The sequence below is a fragment of the Palaemon carinicauda genome, unplaced genomic scaffold, assembly GCF_036898095.1.
Source record: "Palaemon carinicauda isolate YSFRI2023 unplaced genomic scaffold, ASM3689809v2 scaffold2, whole genome shotgun sequence".
NCBI classification, from domain to species: domain Eukaryota; kingdom Metazoa; phylum Arthropoda; class Malacostraca; order Decapoda; family Palaemonidae; genus Palaemon; species Palaemon carinicauda.
Window position 1 is genome coordinate 730374 of NW_027169589.1, and position 16262 is coordinate 746635.

The 16262-nt window shown below is 41.3% G+C and overlaps 1 protein-coding gene across 1 annotated transcript in view; it reads left to right on the top strand.

The window, feature by feature from the left end:
- The window catches only part of Cap-D2 (CAP-D2 condensin subunit), a 307837-nt gene that overhangs the window by 50917 nt on the left and 240658 nt on the right, over nucleotides 1-16262 (top strand). The window contains exon 6 of the mRNA XM_068368385.1: nucleotides 3269-3419. Within this exon, the coding sequence (XP_068224486.1) occupies nucleotides 3269-3419 (151 nt within the window). The remainder of the gene's footprint in view (nucleotides 1-3268; nucleotides 3420-16262) is intronic.

Consider the following 16262-nt stretch of genomic DNA (forward strand, 5'->3'; position numbering starts at 1 on the left):
TTGGCTAGGTGGTCAATTTGTTCCTTGAGTGCACCCGGAACAAGGGTATTGGTTGAGGTCCTGTCATGTTATAGGTGTTTGTACCGTTTGACAGCTCCTAGAGATTTTCAGCCCGAGTGGATTACTGGATCTCTTAAGGATAGCGGACGAAATGAGGCAGAGTATCATTGCTGTCAGCTTCCTTATCAGGTGAGAACTGCTTAAGTTTATTGTATGTAACCCTTAAGTGAATTTTCTGTATGTAGCTGTCTCTGACCCGCCACCAAGGGGTGTCAATCAGCTCTTTTATATAACCAGCGGGTAAGTTTTATATTTAAAAATGATATTTTCATAATAAAATAAATTTTTGAATATACTTACCCGCTGGTTATATAAATTTAACACCCTCCCTCCTCCCCTCTAGAGACTACCTATGGTATGGCTATGAGGCATGGAAGAACTGGAGTTGGTGTGTTGTTCCACCTGTTCTACCGCTAGGGTGCGGTTGGTACACCTGGCGTATCTTCGATAGCGCGAGATTTGAATTTTCTGCCCTGGCGTCAGGGACTTCAGCTCTTTTATATAACCAGCGGGTAAGTATATTCAAAAATTTATTTTATTATGAAAATATCATTTTTCATGCTTTTGATGATTTTGTTGTTAATAAAAGTAATTTCTGGTTCATAAAAGCTTAGGAAAAATGATTAAAATAATGATATAAAATGTTCAGTAGATTTCCGTTTCTACTTCAATGTTTTTGAGCTATCGCTCAGGGCCTTGGAACGGAACACCCGAAATAATTGAGGTATTACTGTAGTTAAATCAGAGTTTAAGGAGATTTTACTATATTTAGTATAGAAATGAAATAAACAAAGATAATATGAATTGACTTGCAAATCCTTTAATTTTTACAAAAAACAGGAATGTGTGTTGTTTAGCACAAAACATACTACGCGTCTATTTTATCGACGCATTATGAACCGTCAAAAGACAATGTTGACATCGATGCTTTTATTTTCAAATTTTGCGGGATTCTCTCTCGGACCTCCTGGGATTAGCTCAGTAACGTAGATACATTCTTTAACCAATCAGCTTGCTGCTGGAGGAAAGAGTTACCAGATATTACATGGTTTACATGCAATGAAAGGGAAAAGGTAGCATCAATTTCCGGGGGTAGGCGGAGCTATATACGTATATTTATGTTTAAGCGTTAAGAATGTTTTTAATTTCCGACACATTTTATCATTATTTTCTGTTTATATTAATTAGAATGGCCTTTTAAGATGATGATGATGATTCTTTATCATATACTATAGTCAATTATTTTTAGCGAGGCAGATCTGCACCGACTCACAGTGGTGTCCTTTTAGCTCGGAAACATTCCCTGATCGCTGATTGGTTAGACAAGATAATTCTAACCAATCGGGTAACAGGAAACTTTTTCCGAGCTAAAAGGGCACTGCTGCGAGTCAGTACAAATGCGCCTCGTTAAAAAAAATTGAGTACTGTATAGTGACTTTGACATGGACAATGACAGTGATTTTGCCATATCAAATGATGAAAGCGACGATTGTTCAAATGCAAACGGTAAAATTTATGGGTACGAACGAATCTGCCTGAGAAGGGATCTGAGAAAGATTTGTAAAACAAAATTGAAGTCTTTAAATATATAGTATACAAATATGAATAGTTTATATATATATATTTTTTTTTACTTATGGTAATGCCTTTTTCTGGTTTCACAAGGCATGCAATAATAGTGATGGCGGGAGTGTGTCTATGCAAATGCACACTTGATAATACGCATAAACTCATCTATTCTACACAATTATGTCTTGTATAGTCATAAATTTTCATATGCCCGTTCATTAAATTCAATGACAATCTGTTATGAAAAAAATTAAAATGCATCAAAACCTATTTAATCAAGCCATCAAAACAGATAAAGTATTTTTATATGTGATTATCATTTTTAATTTCTAAAAGATATATTCTTTACACTACTTTTAGATTTGATTATTGGTTATTAATCTCCATTTCAAGGACATTCCTTTGGTATATTAACAATTTAGTTTGTTATAAATGAGAAAATATTAATTTTATGATAAAATTGCGAAACATGATGCGGCCGTTGTCCTTTGGCGTCATTACCCTAGCACTCCGTGGGTTAATTTTATGAACCAAGATGAAAAAAAAAAATGATATACCTATACCACAAACAGTTGAAGAGAAAATCTTCAAGCAAAAACACATTTCATCATCATCATCATTTCAGCCTTCAAAAGTCTTTTGTTGGATGTAGGCCTTCCCCAGGTTCCTCCACAGATTTCTATTGCAAGCTATTCTGTGCCACTGTTGCTTATGTTGGTCTAAGTCATCTCGCCAGCGGGTTTTTTGTCTTCCTCGGTTTCTTGTGTATCCTCGGGGTGTCCAGAAGGTTGTTCGTGATGTCCATCGGTTGTCTGTCATCCTGGCAATGTGCCCCGCCCAGTTCCATTTGAGCTTGTTAATGGTTTCAAGGATATCCATTACTTTAGTTTTTTGACATATCCATTTAGCTGTTTTTCTATCCTTCCATGTTAGATTTAGCATAATTCTCTCATGTGCCCTCTGCATTGTTCGTAATTTAAGGGAAAGCTTTTTTGTTAGATTCCAAGTTTCGGCAAAAAACACATTTACTTAACATTTAATACAATCTAATCTAAGTTCTGAAAGTCCCCTGTAGTTCAATATTAGATGAAGGATTTGCATAACCAGTGATTCAGAGGAGTAGTGGAATAACCTCTCATTGTCCGGTAAAATCTCTATTCCTGCAAGGCTCTGGAATCATAGGTGATGCACTGTCAGTTGTGTACTTGTACTTGTTACCATGCTCAAGAGAGACCAACATTCCGTACAATCCACAGTAGAAAAATCTAGATGGATTATACATGTCTTTGTGCTGGTATTTACACGGTATTAATAGTTTATTTTAGGCTACTGTATTATTTATTTTGTATGCTTTATTTATTTTTAGTTAGTGGATAATGTGGGAGGGTGGGCTGTGACACCCTAGCAGTACCAGCTGAACTTGGTTGAGTCCCTTGTTAGGCTGGGAGGAACGTAGAGAGTAGAGGTCCCCTTTTTGTTTTTGTTTCTTGTTGATGTCGGCTACCCCCCAAAATTGGGAAAAGTGCCTTGGTATATGTATGTAATACAGTATGTGAAGTTTGATTTATGATTTTATGTTAATCCCAAGAAAAAGTTATTCGTTTTTATCAAGATTTTTTTTTTGCCATCTTTCCAACAGTCTGATTGCTAACTGCTGCTACAAAATTTTAGAGTCACCTAATATGAATCAGGTGAAAACAAAGTCCACAAGGGACTCTGTCTTCCAAGTTATAGGATCACTGGTCAAGAGATTCAACCATGGCCTTGCATGCTCACTTAAACTCATGCAGGTAAGATCATTGGATTTATTTAAACTATTATGACATATGTTTTTTCATAAAGCATTTAGGAAAGTTTAGTAATAATTATAATGCAAAAGTATTAAACATTCTGATATTTAAAATTTTAGGGGACTGGAATGATTTATCAGTAATATACTCTGATTGTACCAACTGTGATGTATGGATCGGAGTTGTGGGGAATGAAAGTGATGGAGAGACAGAAATTGAATGTGTTTGAGATGAAGTGTCTAAGGAGTATGGCTGGTGTATCTCGAGTAGATAGGGTTAGGAACGAAGTGGTGAGAGTGAGAATGGGTGTAAGAAATGGGTTAGCAGCTAGAGTGGATATGAATGTGTTGAGGTGGTTTGGCCATGTTGAGAGAATAGAAAGTGGCTGTCTGCTAAAGAAGGTGATGAATGCAAGAGTTGATGGGAGAAGTACGAGAGGAAGGCCAAGGTTTGGGTGGATGGATGGAGTGAAGGAAGCTCTGGGTGATAGGAGGATAGATGTGAGCGAGGCAAGAGAGCGTGCTAGAAATAGGAATGAATGGCGAGCGATTGTGACGCAGTTCCGGTAGGCCCTGCTGCTGCCTCCGATGCCTTAGATGACCGCGGAGGTAGCAGCAGTAGGGGATTCAGCATTATGAAGCTTCATCTGTGGTGGATAATGTGGGAGGGTGGGCTGTGACACCCTAGCAGTACCAGCTGAACTCGGTTGAGTACCTTGTTAGGCTGGGAGGAACGTAGAGAGTAAAGGTCCCCTTTTTGTTTTTGTTTCTTTGTTGATGTCGGCTACCCCCCAAAATTGGGGGAGGTGCCTTGGTATATGTATGTATGTATACTCTGTAATTGAAAAAACTAACATAATTTTAGTATTAAAATGCTATGTTATTAATGTACTTGCCTGATGTTCATATTGCTGCTTCTTCAGATGCTCGCTCGGCATCAATGACTTTCGATGTCAGGATGCCAGAGAACTTCAAATCATTCATTTATTCAGATGCTCGCTTTATTCATAACTACCCCCAAAATTTGATTAATTTTTTTTTTCTATTTTCTTTACCCTTTTACCCCCAAGGGACGTACTGGTATTTTTAAATATTTAACTTAGCCGGTGAATATATAGCTGCAACTCTGTTGCTCGACAGACAACTCTACGGAAAAACTCGCCAGCGATCGCTACACAGGTTGCGGGTGTGCCCAACAGCGCCATCTGTCGACCAGATACCCAGCTCTCATGTAAACAAAGACTCAATTTTCTCTCTGTCGACGTGTCGACAAGACGTACTTTACTCGCTGTTGCTAAACTGGAGTTTTTCACATCTAATTGGTGAAGTACTATATTCTAGTTTTGAGCTTTCGCTGTGCAGGGTTTTTCTTCAAATAAATCCTTGAACTCTTTTTTGTATCGGATTCTTTGTTGATGACTTAGATCGTTTTTGGAATTTTCCCTTGACCATTTCAAAATGGCTGACCCTTCACAAGTTCCCAAATTTAGGAAATGCAATGCTAGGGACTGTTCTAGGCGTCTTCCGAAGGCTTCTATCGACCCTCACACTGTTTGTTCCAATTGTCGGGATAAAACCTGTCAATTGGAAGATCGGTGTGAGGAGTGCGTTGGCCTTTCGGAATTCGATTTTATCGAATTTCAAAAGTACACACGTAGGCTAGAGAGAGATAGAGTTAGGAGAAGTTCTTCTCGTTCTATTGATGTATCCTCTCCTCATGCCCCACAACCTATTCCTTCCTCTGTAGTGGTTGCTCCTAACCCCCCTCCTGGCACTCAGGAACCATCGATGGCTGACATGATGCGTGCCATCCAGGCTCTGGGTGAGAGAGTTGAGTCCCTTGCTAGTGACCGTAATCAGCTCATGGCGGATGTTAAGGAGCTTAAGTGCCAAAGTGCAGTGGGAAGTGCTAAAGTGCCAAGTGATAGTGTTGTGGACAGTGTTGCGCTTGAGGGTTCGTCTGTTCGTGCCTGTCGTCCTCCTAGTCCGGGACCTCTTGCAAGCTCCCAAGTCCAGGGGAGAAGCAATGTCGTACGACGCATGGGTTCGAGAGGCTTTAATCAGCGAACAGACGTTCCCTCCGTGGTATCGGGCGTATCTCCCCAAGATCGCCCCTACCTACCTAAGACGAGAGAGCCCATTTATACCTCGTCGTCTGAAGGTGTTTCTCGCAAGAAACTTTGGACCAAGGTCTCGCGACCGTTAAAACGTAATTCGGTCCCTTGAGCACAAGTCCAACGGCCCGGTTGTAGCCACTGGGTCAGTTCGGACTCGTTGCCGTCATCCGATGACTGCTCACCGCCTAAGAGAGGCAAAGCGGTACCGCTTCAGACACTAACACCGTCTGTCGCCGCACCTGCTCCCGTAGACCCTAAGTGGTCTCTACTGCAAGACATGCAGTCTAAGCTTACGTCTCTGATGCAGGACTTTCATGCGGAGAAGGTTGCTGCCGTACCAGCTAGTGCAGTACCTAGCCTACAACCCTCCAAGCGATCGGTTGTGCGTCCTGTGGACGCTGAGGTAACCTTCTCACGCACACCAGTTGAGAGAGTTCCTCCACCCATGCGTTCCAGTGTGGTCTGCCAGCCGCATGTTGTCGTTAAGCGACGCACGGAGGTTGCCTTTGACGTTCTGGATGTTCAACAACCTTCAGAGTTGCCTTGTTTTGACGCGGTGCGTCAACCTCCGCAACCCAGTGTGGTTTCCACTGCGCAACCCAATCAGTCTAGACAGTCTGGGGTAGACGCTGTGCGTCCCCGCGCTACCATGGTTGTTGCCAGCTCACAGACTGGGCAGCAGGTCCATGACGTTGCATCCGGCTCAGTCACGCATGCACCAGTGCGACCGGACTCAGCGAACCAGCCGTTACCCACTCCGTTGCCGTTTCCTCATCAGTTGTCGGATGAGGAACTTTCTGATGATGATGTTGCTGCACATATAGATGAACCACAATCAGAATTGGACGAGCCTAAGTCTTCTCAACCCTCTTTGGACTTTAGAAAAGTTTTGGCTATTTTCAAAGAGCTGTTTCCTGACCAGTTTGTTTCTGTGGCTCCTCGTTCTCCGCCTTCAGAGTTTGTTTTAGGCATGCCTTCTACCACTCCTGCCTTTACTAGACTCGTCCTCGCACGCTCGTCCAAGAGAGCTTTGCGGGTGATAGGAGACTGGTTACAGTCCAAGAAGAGTTTAGGGAAGACAGCATTTGCTTTTCCCCCTGCTAGACTCTCTTCTAGATCGAGCGTCTGGTATGCCACGGGAGAAGTTCTCGGCTTGGGAGTTCCTGCCTCTGCCCAGGGCGACTTCTCAAGTCTTGTAGACTCTCCCCGCCGCCTTGCCATGAGACGCTCAAAGATTTGTTGGTCATCATCGGACCTGGACCACCTTTTGAAAGGAATCTTTAGGGCCTTTGAAGTTTTTAACTTCTTAGACTGGTGTCTAGGAGCCCTAAGCAGAAAGATCTCTCCGACGGAGAAAGAGACTTCCTTGCTCATTATGTCCTGCATGGACAAGGCCGTACGTGATGGGTCTAATGAGCTTGCTGCATCATTTGTGTCCGGAGTCCTAAAGAAGCGAGAATCTCTCTGCTCATTCCTTTCTGCTGGAGTTACACCGTGCCAGAGATCTGAGCTTCTCTTTGCTCCTCTTTCCAAGTGCCTATTTCCAGAAGTCCTGATAAAGGAAATAGCCGCTTCGTTAGTGCAGAAGGACACTCACGATCTTGTTGCGTCCTCAGCTCGCAAAGCTCCCCCTTTGCCTACCTTGTCAGCTAGACCAAGGATGGACACTCCAGCGTCTCGCTTTATTCCGCCCTTTCGTGGCAGAGCCTCCAGCAGAGGAGGTGCTCGTGCCGAAGAGAAGCGAGGGAAGAAGAAAGGATCCAAGTCCTTTAAGGGCAGAGTCTGACTGCCCGCAACTTTAGACAGCAGTGGGAGCCAGACTCAAGAACTTCTGGCAGGCCTGGGAGAAGAGAGGCACAGATGCACAATCTGTGAAGTTGCTCAGAGAGGGGTACAAGATCCCTTTTGTACGGAAACCCCCTCTAGCAACGTCTCCCATCGATCTCTCTCCCAGGTACAGAGAGGAAGAAAAGAGACGAGCCTTGAAACGGGAAGTGTCTCTTTTGCTAGAGAAGGGAGCGGTGGTCAAAGTCTCGGACCTTCAATCTCCGGGATTCTACAACCGCCTCTTCTTGGTTTCAAAGAAGACAGGAGGGTGGAGGCCGGTGCTAGACGTCAGTGCTCTGAATGTCTTTGTCACAAAGACGACGTTCTCCATGGAGACCACAAAGTCAGTTTTAGCAGCGGTCAGAAGGGAAGACTGGATGGTCTCTTTAGACCTAAGGGACGCCTACTTCCACGTCCCCATCCACCCAGACTCCCAACCTTTTCTGAGATTCGTTTTCGAAAAGGTGGTCTACCAGTTTCGGGCCCTGTGCTTTGGCCTAAGCACAGCTCCTCTCGTGTTTACGAGGCTGATGAGGAATGTAGCCAAATTCCTCCATTTATCGGACATCCGAGCCTCCCTTTATTTGGACGACTGGCTTCTCAGAGCCTCTTCCAGTCGTCGCTGTCTGAAGGATCTAAAGTGGACTCTAGATCTGACCAAGGAATTGGGTCTCCTTGTCAATTTGGAAAAGTCGCAACTGGTCCCATCCCAAACTATTGTGTATTTAGGGATGGAGATTCACAGTCTAGCTTTTCGGGCTTTTCCGTCGGCCCCCAGAATAAGTCAAGCCCTGTTATGCATCCAGAACATGCTGAAGAAGGAACGCTGCTCAGTCAGGCTGTGGATGAGTCTGGTAGGGACGCTATCATCCCTGGAACAATTTGTGTCATTAGGAAGACTACACCTCCGTCCGCTTCAATACCATCTAGCTTTTCACTGGAAAAAGGACAAGACGCTAGAAGCGGTCTCGATCCCCATTTCTGAAAAGATGAAGTCTTGTCTGACTTGGTGGAAGGACAGTATCAACTTAAGAGAGGGTCTTCCCCTGGCTGTTCAGACTCCCAACCACGTTCTCTTCTCGGACGCATCGGACGTGGGCTGGGGCGCGACATTAGACGGTCGGGAATGTTCAGGACTGTGGAACTCGAGTCAGAGGATCATGCATATCAACTGCAAGGAGCTGTTGGCAGTACATCTGGCCTTGAAAAGCTTCGGGTCTCTCCTTCGAGGCAAAGTGGTGGAAGTGAACTCAGACAACACCACTGCCTTGGCGTACATCTCCAAGCAAGGAGGGACCCACTCACTGACGTTGTACGAGATCGCAAGGGACCTGCTCATCTGGTCAAAAGGTCAAGACATCTCACTAGTAACGAGGTTCATCCAGGGCAACTTGAATGTCATGGCAGATTGTCTCAGTCGGAAAGGGCAAGTAATTCCAACAGAATGGACCCTCCACAAGGATGTATGCAAGAGACTTTGGGCCACTTGGGGCCAACCAACCATAGATCTCTTTGCAACCTCGCTGACCAAGAGGCTCCCAATTTATTGCTCACCAGTCCCGGACCCAGCAGCAATACATATAGATGCCTTTCTCCTAGATTGGTCACATCTAGATCTCTACGTATTCCCACCGTTCAAGATTGTCAACAAGGTACTGCAGAAGTTCGCCTCTCACGAAGGGACAAGGTTGACGCTAGTTGCTCCCCTCTGGCCCGCGAGAGAATGGTTCACCGAGGTACTTCGATGGCTAGTAGACGTTCCCAGAAGTCTTCCTCTAAGGGTGGACCTTCTACGTCAGCCACACGTAAAGAAGGTACACCAAAGCCTCCTCGCTCTTCGTCTGACTGCCTTCAGACTATCGAAAGACTCTCGAGAGCTAGAGGCTTTTCGAAGGAGGCAGCCAGTGCGATTGCTAGAGCAAGGAGAGCATCCACCCTTAGAGTCTACCAATCGAAGTGGGAAGTCTTCCGAGACTGGTGCAAGTCAGTCTCTGTATCCTCGACCAGTACCTCTGTAGCTCAAATAGCTGACTTTCTCTTATACCTGAGAAAAGGAAGATCCCTTTCAGCTCCCACTATCAAGGGCTACAGAAGCATGTTGGCAACGGTCTTCCGGCATAAAGGCTTAGATCTTTCCAACAATAAAGATCTTCAGGACCTCCTTAAGTCTTTTGAGACCACTAAGGAGCGTCGTTTGGTTACACCTGGTTGGAATTTAGACGTGGTACTAAGATTCCTCATGTCAGACAGGTTTGAGCCGCTACAATCAGCCTCCCTGAAAGATCTCACTTTAAAGACACTTTTCCTGGTATGCTTAGCCTCAGCTAAAAGAGTCAGTGAGATTCATGCCTTAAGCAAGAACATCGGATTTTCGTCAGAAAAAGCCACATGTTCGCTACAACTTGGTTTTCTAGCCAAAAATGAGCTGCCTTCTCGACCTTGGCCTAAATCGTTCGATATTCCCAGCTTATCGGAGATTGTAGGCAATGAACTAGAAATAGTCTTATGCCCTGTGAGAGCTCTTAAGTTCTATTTAAAGCGCACTAAACCTTTACGAGGCCAATCTGAAGCTTTATGGTGTTCAGTTAAGAAACCATCTTTGCCTATGTCAAAGAATGCTTTATCCTACTTTATCAGACTGTTGATACGAGAAGCTCATTCACATCTGAGTGAGGAAGACCAAGCTTTGCTTAAGGTAAGGACACACGAAGTTAGAGCTGTTGCAACTTCCGTGGCCTTTAAGCAAAATAGATCTCTGCGAAGTATAATGGACGCAACCTATTGGAGAAGCAAGTCAGTGTTCGCGTCTTTTTATCTAAAGGATGTCCAGTCTCTTTACGAGGACTGCTACACACTGGGACCATTCGTAGCAGCGAGTGCAGTAGTGGGTGAGGGCTCAACCACTACAATTCCCTAATTCCATACCCTTTTAATCTTTCTCTTGAAATGTTTTTAATGTTGTTTTTTGGGTTGTCCGGAAGGCTAAGAAGCCTTTCGCATCCTGGTTGATTTGGCGGGTGGTCAAAGTCATTTCTTGAGAGCGCCTAGATTAGGGGTTTGATGAGGTCCTGTTGTATGGGTTGCAACCCTTGATACTTCAGCTCCTAGGGGTCGATCAGCATCCTAAGAGGATCGCGAGGCTCCGTAAGGAAGACGTACTTAAAAGGCAGAGTAATTGTTCAAGTCGACTTCCTTACCAGGTACCTATTTATTTTGTTTTTGTTATTTTGATAACTTCTAAAATGAAATAAAAAACTCTTAGCTCATAAAATGTAAACATATATTACTGGTCTCTACCCACCCCCCTGGGTGTGAATCAGCTATATATTCACCGGCTAAGTTAAATATTTAAAAATGATATTTTGATTATAAAATAAATTTTTGAATATACTTACCCGGTGAATATAAATTAAATGACCCTCCCTTCCTCCCCAATAGAGACGCAGTGGGACGAGGAGAAAATTGAGTCTTGGTTTACATGAGAGCTGGGTATCTGGTCGACAGATGGCGCTGTTGGGCACACCTGCAACCTGTGTAGCGATCGCTGGCGAGTTTTTCCGTAGAGTTGTCTGTCGAGCAACAGAGTTGCAGCTATATATTCACCGGGTAAGTATATTCAAAAATTTATTTTATAATCAAAATATCATGTTTCACAAAACTCATCCCTTTACCCCCATGGACGTACCAGTACGTCCTTGCAAAAAAACTGCTATTTGCATTTGTTTTTGCATATTTTTGATAACTTTTTGAGAAACTTCAGGCATTTTCCAAGAGAATGAGACCAACCTGACCTCTCTATGATGAAAATTAAGGCTGTTAGAGCAATTTAAAAAAAATATACTGCAAAATATGCTTGAAAAAAAATAACCCCTGGGGGTTAAGGGTTGGAAAGTTCCAAATAGCCTGGGGGTAAAAGGGTTAACTTTCAATAGATGCAAGTCCCTAGTAAGATAGGGAAAGACTATAAACAGTCAATGGCAAGGAGTGCCAGTGGCTCTTTGTTAGTCAGTTTTAAAGTCTAAAAGTATTCCCTATTCCTTGACATCACAAGTTAGTGGGGGAGGAGGGTGGTCATGTAAAGGAATATCAGGTGTGTATAGAAATAAAAAAATTTATCAAAATTCTCTTTATGTCTGTGAACCTCCCCTGATATTCATGTTGCTGACTCTCGCCAGTTAAAGAGAGAGGGGTGAAAATATCATTAAAATATATAAGATAATTAAAATTCTAGACTCAACTGGTCTAAATTAATGGCAGCCATCTCAAATACAGCTTCAAATATGGGACTCCAGATTTTGAAATATTGAAAAAATAAATCTATAAATTAATTGAATTAATTTTTTTTTAAAGACAATATCACCAGCAGCTATTGTAGGACTGAACACTGAACACTAACGTGGTATGCTGTGGAACTTCCGCTAAAATTCTTTCCAAAAAAACTTTTCTACAAAAATTAAGCAGTGCAGGTTTACTCCTAATATCTAAAACCTTGATCTTCAAGGCTTTTATATAATTTGGGTCCAGTTCTTGGCGAGTTTCTGTGACCAAACTTTTAACTAAAATGCCATTGCATAATTAGAAAGAATGAATTGGTATTCTAATCCCACATAGCCAATTATGGACATTAACTGCAATGTTTGTAGATTGTCCAAAATATACTGAACAGCTCATAGAAGGCAAAAAACTATTTTCAAATACAGTAATGCCTTGAGATACAAAATTAATTGGTTCTGGGGTTGTTTTCGTGTTGAGATTTTTTCGTATGATGAGTTGCATTTTACATATAAATCGCCTTATTTGTTACAAGCTCTTCAAAAACATCACTTTAAATTTTATAGTAAAGCTATAACCTCAGTGAAATACAGTCAAATGCATTCGAATCCTTCAATATACCTAACCTAATTTAATATCAATAAATGAAATACAGTAGTTATTAGAGCATAATGCAATAATAAATGGAAAGTTGTACAATACATACAGTAAAATACTGTACATATACAAAAAATACAGTACTTTATATATTGTACTATTATTATAATTACCCTTACTATGGAAAGGTACATTTTCTATCATGCATAAACAACCTGTTTTCTTCAACTCGCACCTACTTTTAACAGTAACTATTTTATTGTAATATAATTATTATTCATTGGTGATACGTCAATAAATAACCTACATGTTTTTTCAGACACTCACATGTTTAAGCTACTTAATTGTAATACAGTCAAGACTCCTTCTTCGTGATAGTTAGGTTATAGACAACAGGCGCGAAAAGCGAATTTTCGTTAATAGATACCGTGCTAGGGTGGGCTAACTCCTAACCTAAAATGTCACGGCCCCTTGCCAAAAGCGGGTGCCAGAGCTGATGATTAACACAGTAAATGCTGCCTAATATTGTTTTGATTTGGTTTCTACTACAGTTTACATAATCATATTTATAGTGTTGAGAGAATGGAAAATGGCTGTCTGCTAAAGAAGGTGATGAATGCAAGAGTTGATGGGAGAAGTATAAGAGGAAGGCCAAGGTTTGGGTGGATGGATGGAGTGAAGAAAGCTCTGGGTGATAGGAGGATAGATGTGAGAGAGGCAAGAGAGCGTGCTAGAAATAGGAATGAATGGCGAGCGATTGTGACGCAGTTCCGGTAGGCCCTGCTGCTTCCTCCGGTGCCTTAGATGACCGCGGAGGTAGCAGCAGTAGGGGATTCAGCATTATGAAGCTTCATCTGTGGTGGATAATGTGGGAGGGTAGGCTGTGGCACCCTAGCAGTACCAGCTGAACTCGGTTGAGTCCCTTGTCAGGCTAGGAGGAACGTAGAGAGTAGAGGTCCCCTTTTTGTTTTTGTTTCTTTGTTGATGTCGGCTACCCCCTAAAATTGGGGGAAGTGCCTTGGTATATGTATGTATGGTTAGTGTTCAGTGCAATTGCACACATGCACACTATGTGCTGTACACAGTAAGGTTACTGTACAGTATTGTGTTAAGGTAAAGTTTTACCGAGTCGACATCATCCCGTTACTGTTCTGTATAACAAAAGTTGTTCCTATCTAGTAATACTGTACTGTGACCTAGTAGCAGCGCTTCCAGTGTAAAGGAGCGCGGTCTACTTGAAATCATGGCCCGGCTTGAATTTTATCGTGATTTTTATGAAAATTTTTATTTAATAGGCATTGCATTGTTCTTGGCCATCCCAATGTTGTTGCCAACTATTAACCCTTTTACCCCCAAAGGACGTACTGGTACGATTCACAAAACTCATCCCTTTACCCCCATGGACGTACCGGTACGTCCTTGCAAAAAATGCTATTTAAGATTTTTTTTGCATATTTTTGATTATTTTTTGAGAAAATTCAGGCATTTTCCAAGAGAATGAGACCAATCCGACCTCTCTATGACAAAAATTAAGGCTGTTAGAGCAATTTAGAAAAAATATACTGCAAAATGTGCTGGAAAAAAAATAACCCCTGGGGGTTAAGGGTTGGAAATTTCCAAATACCCTGGGGGTAAAAGGGTTAAAAATCAATTTCTTAATGGTGGGTAAGCAATCGCAAAGATTTTTTTTTTTTTCTCGGCCGTGAAAAACCGAAACAGTGAAGCAAGAAACGGTGATTAACGAGGCCCCACTGTACAAGTAAGATTCATTTATGTATGTGTACTTACTTAGTAGAATGAATAAACACTAATTGTTTGGTAAATAGTTTTCTTGTTTATTTACCGAAATGAAAGAAAATATATCGCTAATGTTTTGATATGTGTAGTAACATTGTGCATATTTACTTACTATTCAGTACAGTACTGTTCATTTTATTTTAGAAATTTTGTTAATGATAGAGAATTAATTGTAAATAAATAATCATGACATTAAAAGGAAAAAAATGTTCCAATGTGTTTGATGTGCGTAGTAGTATAGTGCATTCGTAAATACAATACAGTTCTGTTCATTGTGATATTTTAATTTAAAAATGTTCTTATTAACCCTTTTATCACCAATGGACGTACTGGTACGTTTCACAAAACTCATCCCTTTACCCCCATGGACGTACTGGTACGTCCTTGCAAAAAACTGCTATTTACATTTTCTTTTGCATATTTTTGATAACTTTATGAAAAACTTCAGGCATTTTCCTAAAGATTGAGACCAACCTGACCTCTTTATGATGAAAATTAAGGCTGTTAGAGCAATTTAAAAAATATATATTGCAAAATGTGCTTGAAAAAAAAAAAAACCCTGGGGGTTAAGGGTTGGAAAGTTCCAAATAGCCTGGGGGTAAAAGGGTTAATATAAGATTAATTGTGAATAGATAATCATGACATTTAAAGGAAAAAATTTGAAACGATCTGTTATTTATTTACCGAAATGAAAGAAAAATATATCGGTAATGTTTTGATGAGCGTTGTAGCATTGTATGTACGTACACACTTATCACAGTACAGTACTGTTCATTGTGTATTTTAACTAAAAAATCTACTAGTTACGGCAGTAACCAGTATCAAGGTAGGGAGATAACCAATAAGAGAGGATTACGATGGTGGTGAGGTTGCAGTTTGGTGGCGCGCAAATTTTTAAATTATTCTTGGTGCCGGGGGAATTTTGTCTCGTAACATGAAATTTTTGTTCATATTATGAGGCAAAAAAAAAACAACTTCAAATCTCATTTTATATATATATATATATATATATATATATATATATATATATATATATATATATATATATATATATATATATATATATATATATATATATATATATGATAAATTTTGCACATTTTTACGTGTTTTTCATATTCAAATAAGCCATATATATTTTTGATACATTAATGTCTGGATTCTCTTAACGACCTCGGGATCAGAGCCCCAGGCGAAATCACACAAAGACAAGAGCTTGGCTCCGGCCGGGAATCGAACCCTGGTCGGCAAGCCTGTATAGACAGTGACTAAGCCACTTGGCCACGAAGAAGGATAAAAGTCAATGACAATTCTTCTGTACTTATACCTGTCGAATTCAGGTATTTTGTACTTAGAATTGAAATCAACCCATCCTCACCATCGTAGCTAATTGGTAGTTTGTTACTTGGCATTCAATTAATGATAAATTTTGCACATTTTTACGTGTTTTTCATATTCAAATAAGCCATATATATTTTTGATACATTAATGTCTGGATTCTCTTAACGACCTCGGGATCAGAGCCCCAGGCGAAATCACACAAAGACAAGAGCTTGGCTCCGGCCGGGAATCGAACCCTGGTCGGCAAGCCTGTATAGACAGTGACTAAGCCACTTGGCCACGAAGAAGGATAAAAGTCAATGACAATTCTTCTGTACTTATACCTGTCGAATTCAGGTATTTTGTACTTAGAATTGAAATCAACCCATCCTCACCATCGTAGCTAATTGGTAGTTTGTTACTTGGCATTCAATTAATGATAAATTTTGCACATTTTTACGTGTTTTTCATATTCAAATAAGCCATATATATTTTTGATACATTAATGTCTGGATTCTCTTAACGACCTCGGGATCAGAGCCCCAGGCGAAATCACACAAAGACAAGAGCTTGGCTCCGGCCGGGAATCGAACCCTGGTCGGCAAGCCTGTATAGACAGTGACTAAGCCACTTGGCCACGAAGAAGGATAAATTGACATTGACTTTTATCCTTCTTCGTGGCCAAGTGGCTTAGTCACTGTCTATACAGGCTTGCCGACCAGGGTTCGATTCCCGGCCGGAGCCAAGCTCTTGTCTTTGTGTGATTTCGCCTGGGGCTCTGATCCCGAGGTCGTTAAGAGAATCCAGACATTAATGTATCAAAAATATATATGGCTTATTTGAATATGAAAAACACGTAAAAATTTGCAAAATTTATCATTAATTGAATGCCAAGTAACAAACTACCAATTAGC